Source organism: Pinus tabuliformis, chromosome 4_2 (assembly GCF_031772625.1).
Source record: "Pinus tabuliformis cultivar Carrire ecotype Pingquan chromosome 4_2, CPIR1, whole genome shotgun sequence".
Lineage (NCBI taxonomy): Eukaryota > Viridiplantae > Streptophyta > Pinopsida > Pinales > Pinaceae > Pinus > Pinus tabuliformis.
This window is the reverse complement of record NC_142304.1, coordinates 920,569,984-920,579,014: the sequence shown is the minus strand read 5'-3', so window position 1 is coordinate 920,579,014 and position 9,031 is coordinate 920,569,984. Positions and strand designations below refer to the sequence as shown.

The following is a 9,031-nucleotide window of genomic DNA, read 5'->3' as shown; positions in this document are numbered from 1 at the left end:
GAATGGTCTGTGTCTCGGCCTTAGCCTGATAAGGATTTTTAGAAGAATAAAGTAGAACTGTGTTTTCATTAATCTCTTTCATAGCTACTTCAAATTTTTTAAAAGCATAATCCTTCATTTAGTATCATGATAAGATCCTCTTCTAAGGTTAGCTGTGAACTGGTGAGAGTTTACCATAACTAGCCTAGGGTTGATTTTTGTGCATTCCTGTCTAGTTTCTACTTGAGAATCCTTCATGCAACACATCCCCACTCCCATGCAAGGGCAAAAATTGGGTAGTTTCTGTCCCCAACAAAAAGAAAATTGGCTGGCTTCTTTCCCCAACAAAAAGAATTGATGCTTTATGTTCTCTAAAAAGGTTGGGAATTATCAATACCAGTTGGGAAAATTTGGGGATGTGGCCTTTCACGCTTAATGGGGTTTCAACTCCCCTTACAAACATAGGCTACCCTTCAGTCAAAGCAATGAAGGGTGAGTTGATAGTTTTCATTTAAAAATATTTCTGCATTGTTCACTCTTTGCATTCCTTTATTCCTGTTGGTAAACTGGCAATGGATTTTGATCAAGGAAGGAGGAATGTTGCCTTTGCTGTTTTTCACATAGCTTCTATGGGGTCAGACTTGTTTTCAGTGATTTGTTCAGATAGTTTCTCTAAATTCAGACTTCTGTCAGTGATTCGTTCCGTTGCCACGACAGTCAGAAATAATGATGAATAATGCAATAATTGGTTTGTATCTTATTGTCAAGTTCAAAGATTAGAAAAGGAAAACTAAAACAAGGGAGCCTATGCTGAACAGCAAAGAAATTCCATATTGTTCATGCTTCTAAGGGTCCTATCTGAAGCAAATGGCACTGGAAAATATTGCCTAATATTGGAAATTGCTGCTCACAAACATCAATTGAATAAAACATACAATAGAATATTTACTCTTCGCACCATATTTACTCTTTTCAGTATTTAATTTTCAAAAAACAATGTATTTAATTTTTGTCAAGAAAAATATGGTTTTTTTGTCCTCTTCCTTTTACATTTATTGAAGAATTTTTAACAACATGTTCTAATAACAATTTTTTTAATACAAAAATTGTAACCTTCATTCCTATATACTGCTTTAGCAGCATGTTCCAGTAGCAATTTTTTTTTTAATACAAAAATTCTCATTAAAAAAAAAATCCAATATAAATAAAATTTTAAAAAAATACATCTATAAACCCTATTTTTGATCTCCTGATAAATACATCCCAAATTAGATTCACATGTATCTATTGATAAATAGATACCAAATTAGATTCACATGTATCTATTGAAACATTCTGATAAACAAACTTGGAAAACAAACAGCGTTAAGCAGATACCTCACTTCTACGAGCACGAAGTACACATCTTATAGAATATCTCGCTTCTACGAGCACAAAGTACAAATTTCAAAAACACACAAATGTGAAAATCAATATGCAGTTTGCAGTGTACATTTGTTGGAAAACTCCACTTATAACATGTATGATAACGGATTTCTTCTTCCTGCAACAGAATTTTAGAAAATTGAGCTCAAACAATGTGTAACTTCACATTCATCAGAAGTCGCAACAACCGAGTGGACATTTAAAATAGTGAGTAGATTGCTATCAAGTGGAATCCAGTAGTATTACTTCATAGTCCAGTTAAATTGTTAATGCAATAAAAAAATTGCTTGATTAAAAGCCAGTTTCAATCGAACCATAGCATGGGTAGCCTGGACCAGGACCTGCTCCACCACCTGCTGTGTGCAATCCTGATGGAAGCAGTTGTGGATCTTGGAGGGATGTTGCATATTTTTCATACTTGTTTGAGCTGTATGGTGTTGTGGAGCTTCGAACACCATATTGAGAAGCAGATGAAATTCTTCCGTATGTAGGTTGTGTTGCATATGGAGGCTGAGGTGCATATGCTAAAAGGCCTGATTGGATATGCTGAGAAACCAATTGGTGGTGATGCAGAGACTAGTACCTGTGGCCCTGGCCTATGATATGAGTTCAGGCTTGGATAGTCTGTTCCATAAGCTATCTGCATTTGTGGAGATACTGCAGCCTGTGATGATAGTTTCTCCTTCTAATCATCAGCTGCAAGTTTCACAGTAACAGTCCTTCCCTGCATGCCAAGCATAGAACATAGGTGTCAAGATCAACAACTGCCCTTCAACTAATATGACCAACATTATCCAGTACTAGCTATTACTTACATCAATGGTTTTGTTTGGTTCCTTAAGAGCCCGCTTTGTAGCCTCCACAGTCTAGAAAGTCACAAAAGAAAATCCTCTGTTGGTGACAAATACATACAGCGTTAACGAAGACAAATACAACCAAACGAGCTAGGCCTTGGAAAAACGTGCATAAATCTCTAACAGCAGAAGCATGTTAAACTGCCCATCATAAAGCAAACCGATGTATATTAGATTTGTAACCTGGATTTTTTGGTATTCTTATCATACGCAGCTGAACCTTCTTCTATCTCTCCATATTTGGAAAAAACTTCTAGAAGCTTATCATCGGCCGTGTCATATGAAAGACCACCAATGTAAAGTTTCCTTTGAGCCTGATTTGCACTTTGACCAGGACATGTGCTCACAACTGCCAGATTTCTTACAGTAATCCTCCCCTGTACAATAAACAATAATGGATATAAAAATTACCAAAAATAGGTGTTAAATAATGAATCAGAGTTGTTTGATGATCAATCTTCCACCCTATGTAACAATGGAGTACCATAGACTTTGAGAACTCTCAAGACTCAGACAAAACAGCAATATATAAATGGAATACCACTTTTAGCAACAATAGTTGGATTGCTTTCATTTTTCTTCAAACAAATTTGAGGTTTTACAATGAGCCTTCCTTACAATTACCTTGTTTTTGGAGCGCTGCCAAAGTTCCTAGAGTAGTTACTTCTCACAAATGACAAAAATAATTAGCTTCGATTATCCCTTATGACAAAAATAATTAGCTTCGATTATCCCTTACATACTCCAGCAAACCCAAATTAAACCTTTGTTACAATTTCTTGTGGCAAACCTCACTGTCAGATTCTATGCAATTAACAAGCAGAATGAAATGCTAATGTGCCTTGTGATTCCTCTTGCCTTAATTGAAATGCTAATGTGTCTTGCAATTCCTCATGCCTTAATTGAAAGGACATGCAAGTATCAAGATTCAGGGGAGTTTGCTACGGTATAGGAAGACTGACAAGACATTTAACACTTTAGTTTATCACAACAATCACCTTGGATGCAACTATAATCTGCTTGGAGACCCAATACATTTATAGGACCTCTTAGTCTTTAATCAGAATAAAAAATGAAATTAATAAAACTCTAGTCAATGACTTCAATAAAAAAACGTAATTGAGAATCTTAATTTTTAAGAGGTTATTTCATTGGTTTAACATCTCTAATATGAATTTTCCAAGTTTGTTTTGGTTCTGATGAGAAGTTAATTATGTACCAATAGCGTTACAACAATGAACCTTATTTACAATTACCTTGTTTTGGAGCGTTGCCAAGGTTTCTAGAGTAGTTACTTCTTACAAATGAGAAAAATAATTAGATTCGATTATCCCTTACATACTCCAGCAAAACCAAATTAACCTTTGTTTAAATTTCTTGTTGTAAAACTCACTGCCAGATTCTAGGCAAATAACCAGCAGAATGAAATGCTAATTTGTCTTGCAATTCCTCTGCCTTAATTGAAAAGACATGCAAGTATCAAGATTCAGGGGAGCCTTAATTGAAAGGACATGCAGGTATCAAGATTAAGGGGTGTTTGATATCGTATAGGAAGATTGACAAGAGATTTAACACTTTAGTTTATCACAACAATCACCTTGGATGCCCGATATCCCTCTCAAAAATTGATGTTTATGGTCAAGAGTCTTAGATGGAGCCAATCAAGATAAAGGGTTCACTAAGAAGTGAGTATGCATATCTTTTGACAAGCTGTGAGTACCCTTAACTATATAGATCACTCGTTTGAATTATTCTCTTCATCATAACTCAAGAACTCTTTAATGGACATATGCATAATAACTGTCTTATATTATAAGATAAAGAGAATTAATCTCCCTGCCTATCCAAGCTAGAAGAGCCCTGTGGTCAGCACTTCTAATAGTCTTGCACAAGGAGCTCACCAAGAAAAAATCAGAAAATATATGCTCAATGTCCTGGTTTTGTCACACTGCAAGGCCATCCAGGAGGCCTGTCTCAGCTCACCTATCTTTGATGAAAAATGAGCATTGACATGACTTTGAGCTCAGAGCACACCAGGGAATACATAGAGTAGCAATTCTTTTCAGCCACCTGCTTTTTTAAGTCTTCCTTAATTGATACCTGAAGGTCTTTAACTAATGCACTAATAAAAAGCATGGGTATTATATAAGAAATGCGTCAACCATTATGGCACCACCTTTATTTCCAGCTTTATTTGCTTCATCTTAAGGCCAATTTGAAACTTGAATCTCACCTAAATAAAAGGCAGACATAATATCCATGTTGAGGGCTCATGTTTTTTGTGAGGCAATAATATCCCAGATAGAGGAGGCAAAAATATCCCAAATAGATTCCTCTAGGAATATCAATCTCCTCTGACAGAATCCTAAAGATCCATCCAAGATGATAGACCCACAAAAGAGGTCATTGCCACTCCTCTTCGATTTTATTGGGGAAACAAGCACTACATTTTGGTGCCGGATAGCTGCTAAAAGGCTACACAACTCATCAAATGTCTTTATGGCATAGCACATTTAATAAAGCTCCATTTGAGAGTTGGTTTGAAATCCAAAAAAATCTGTAGCAATTACTGAAGACAAAAGTTAAGTTGACCACCAGAGGAAGTTGTTGAAAAGTTGAAATAACTATGCATATAAGTTGCATATTCCCTCATTTTGGGGATGTGCCAGAGAAGATTTGTATAAAATATGCTGCAAATCCAAGGTCATTTCCCAGTGGTGAGCATATGATTTAGAAATTAGCCTAGATACTATTATGAAGCTGTAAGCTAGCTACCACCATTCATTTTCTCAGTCTAGCCGATATTTAACTCTCTTCTCGATAAATTGGTTGTGCCTTTGCTAATAGGTAAATGGATTATGGAACTAGGTAAGGTGAATCAGCTCAAATTTCAACTCAATCAATTGGTGGCTAAGCAACAGTAGGTGGATAAGGAACTCAATCTTTCAATGGCTCTCGATCCAACCATATGTTTCTTGGGTATAGGGCAAGAACCTCATCAACTTTTACTAGTAAAACCTGGTAATCAACCTCAAGAAAATGTTTGTTTACAGTCAGGAGACCATGGGAGGAGAGTTATTCACAATTATAGCTTACGAATGGATCTCAGGTGGTTTCTTTACAATCAGGAGACCATGGGAGGAGAGTTGTTCACTAGTATAGCTTATGAATGGACCTCGGGTGATGTGAGCTAGCTATAATGGGAGATTTGAGTTACCTACCAGCCTGCATTTGCTTAGTCTAACAAATATTTGACTCACTTCATTTCTTGGGTATAGGGCAAGGGCCTCATCACTTTTTCTGGTATAAGCTGCTAACCAATCCCAAGAAATGTTTATAGTTAGGAGACCGTGGGAGGAGAGATGCTCATTAGTATAACTAACAAATGGAGCTCAGCTGAAAGCTTCTCCCGAATAGTCAAGGGAGAATACTTCTCACATATAGTTAAGGCCTCAACAAGGCAATGTTACTTCTCACAAATGAGAAAAATAATTAGATTCGATTATCCCTTACATACTCCAGCAAAACAAAATTAACCTTTGTTGCAATTTCTTGTGGTAAACCTCACTGCCAGATTCTAGGCAAATAACCAGCAGAATGAAATGCTAATTTGTCTTGCAATTCCTCTGCCTTAATTGAAAAGACATGCAAGTATCAAGATTCAGGGGAGCCTTAATTGAAAAGACATGCAGGTATCAAGATTAAGGGGTGTTTGATATTGTATAGGAAGATTGACAAGACATTTAACACTTTAGTTTATCACAACAATCACCTGGGATGCCCGATATCCCTCTCAAAAATTGATGTTTATGGTTAAGAGTCTTAAATGGAGCTAGTCAACATAAAGGGTTCACTAAGAAGTGAGTATGCATATCTGTTGACAAGCTGTGAGTACCCTTAACTATATAGATCACTCGTTTGAATTATTCTCTTCATCATAACTCAAGAACTCTTTAATGGACATATGCATAATAACTGTCTTATATTATAAGATAAAGAGAATTAATCTCCCTGCCTACCCAAGCCAAAGAGCCCTGTGATCAGCACTTCTAATAAGCTTTTTACTTGTTGAAAAGTTGTAGACTGCCAATTCATCCAAAATCTATGGAATATAATTCCACAACGGGTGCAACTGCTAACTTAATGGTGGACTTACCTCTTATGGATCATCAAAAGAAAAGAACCATTAATGTGACCGCTGGCAAAGCAGGCTGAACAAGTAACAAAAACAAAACAGGGTTGCCAACAAGAACCACCATCCAATGACACGAATAGGAAACCAGAGAAGAGAAACAATAACAAATAGTCTTGCACAAGGAGCTCACCAAGAAACAATCAGAAAATATATGCTCAATGTCCTGGTTTTGCCACACTGCAAGGCCATCCACGAGGCCTGTCTCAGCTCACCTATCTTTGATGAAAAATGAGCATAGACATGACTTTGAGCTCAGAGCACACCAGGGAATACATACAACAGCAATTCTTTTCAGCCACCTGCTTTTTTAAGTCTGCCTTAATTGATAACTGAATGTCTCCCATCACCCCCAACCCCCAAATGGATACTAAGAATAATAGATATTGAAAAAAAGAAAAGAGTTTTTCTTTCCATTTTGCCCATTACTAAGCAGTACCTTCCAGTAGGATCTTGGACTTTATAGAGTAAGCACCATGCTGTCTGCATAATGCAACTTGAAATTTCCAAATAAGAAGATTAAAAACATTAATTCTTGTCTCTGAATAAAACGAAGAACGAATGAAGAAAAGTTACCGGATAGTTTCCAAAGGACCCACTGCAGTTTTAGCCATGGTACTTTTCATAATTAAGGGATCCATGGTGCTCAGAGCCAATAGCTCTATGACTTGAAGTTATGGGATTTTCACACCCCACCTCAAGTATGGACTGTTAATCTCAGAAACCCAAAATGCCATAGAGGAGACCCACAATACCCATTGCCCGCCTGCATGGTGCCATTCGACCCTTGCTCGGCAACCCCAGACGAACCACATTGCGCTCAACAGCATTCGGCTCTAGGAATCCGTTCCCCGCCTGCGTCGAGAGGTCCTTCGAAACAGCCGTGGATTGCAAGGATTTACATAGCAGAGAATTGAACTTGAAACCTCTGCATTTGCCGTGAAACACAGAGGAGGACTTGGGCAAGATTGGGACGGATACATTCCAGCCAGCGTTGGGAAGCAAGCAGTTGATAACGTTTTGGTGGAATCAATCCGACGGCTCAAACAATTTTAATCGTATAACAATTAAATCAAGCGCTCACAAATGGACACGTAGGGAAGCAAGCAGTTGATAACGTTTTGGTGGAATCAATCCGACGGCTCAAACAATTTTAATCGTATAACAATTAAATCAAGCGCTCACAAATGGACACGTAAGCTCTGCTCAAAAGAGAGTTGGTTTCAGAGGAGAACGCATTACGGCGTAAATATAACCTTTATATACAAAAGTTAAATACCAGAGAGATATATTTTATATTTTAAAAACTAAGTTAGCGTCCAAGCCTAACGAGCGATTTCAATAAAAAGTTACATTTTAAAATAATCTATAAAAAACTAAGTTAGGGTCCAAGCCTAACGAGCGATTTCAATAAAAAGTTACATTTTAAAATAAGCTATGTAAAGTATTATTACTGTTTCTCAAAACCCCATAATCCCCATAATTGCAGAATGTGGTACTTTGCAAGTTGCAATTACCAATGCCAGTCTGACAATAAGCATCCCAGAGGAACAGATCTCAATCAGACATTGTTCAGAATGTTTCATCAACTGCATTCAAGGTTTCATTCTTTATGTTCAAAAGTTCAGGAGGCCTTTCATGAAAATCAGTAATGAGGAGAAAACTCAATCTGTAAAAGATGAACCCAGACAACCTTTTGCTATTTATATTACCCTGCAAAACCTCAAAGAAAGTAATTGCAAATTTGCTTACCTTCACTCGGTGGGAGATTTTTTTTTGCAGGAAACTTGAACCCCAATCTTGTGAAGATCCAAAACCACCGATGATAGGGGCAACTGCTCTGGTATCCAGAAATACTCTAAACGCGAGGAACAGGAAATTTATTGGAAGGCTGTGCATTAAAGCAGTCACTGGGAAAGTCGCGCACCAGCCCGCAGAAAACCAAAATGAATAGATATTAATATTACTTTCAGAAATGATCGATTAATTCGAACGCAACAGCAAGGAAATTACCAGGAAAAGAGTCCGCTCTCGGAAAAACCAAGGCAACAGGGTCACTCACTGCCAAGAAAAAAGACCAGAAGGTAAAGTGAAGCCCAGTTCGCAGAAATTCATTGCAGATAGTGACTTTCATGCCGCGTATGACGAGCCAAAAAGTGGGGGCAAAACAACTGAGCAGTACCCATCCTTTAATCGCAGTCAATAATCAATCAGCTTTTAAGGTTTCTTTAATTTACAGTATCATTTCATATCGAGGCCCGAGGGCCAGAGGAATAAATTGAAATGTTTGCCACACTTCAAGATATTTATCGTACGCCCATGTCAATCACTCAATACGCAGATTTTAACGTTCCTGTAATTTACAAATATATTTCATGTCACGGCCGGGTGAGTAAAGGGAATTATTCTCCATGTTTTCAGAAGTAAAGCATTTTCCGTACGCCCATGTCAATTTCTATTATGACAGTAAATGTGAAGTGGAAGGAACCAGAAAGCACAGGTAGGGCAATTCCTATTTCGCACCCTATACGAATTTTAATGCGGTCTGATATGGGGTCGGTATAAAGTGATACAACAGGCC

General features: G+C 37.5%; 1 protein-coding gene across 2 annotated transcripts; it reads right to left on the bottom strand.

The window, feature by feature from the left end:
• Positions 1–1,502: 1,502 nt before the first annotated feature.
• LOC149172679 (uncharacterized) lies at positions 1,503–8,771 on the bottom strand. Of its 2 annotated transcripts, none has more exons than XR_016259636.1 (5): positions 8,464–8,771; positions 8,203–8,360; positions 2,442–2,635; positions 2,220–2,295; positions 1,503–2,128 (listed from the first exon to the last, which is right to left on the bottom strand). XR_016259636.1 is itself a non-coding variant. In XM_089427778.1 (5 exons), exons 1-5 carry the CDS (start codon positions 8,582–8,584, stop codon positions 2,110–2,112), a joined length of 543 nt encoding a protein of 180 aa, XP_089283904.1. In that variant the 5' UTR covers positions 8,585–8,771; the 3' UTR covers positions 1,503–2,109. The 2 variants fall into 2 exon arrangements, 1 of the variants encoding a protein (XP_089283904.1); XM_089427778.1 differs by having other exon boundaries at positions 2,220–2,270.
• Between the last annotated feature and the right edge of the window lie 260 nt (positions 8,772–9,031).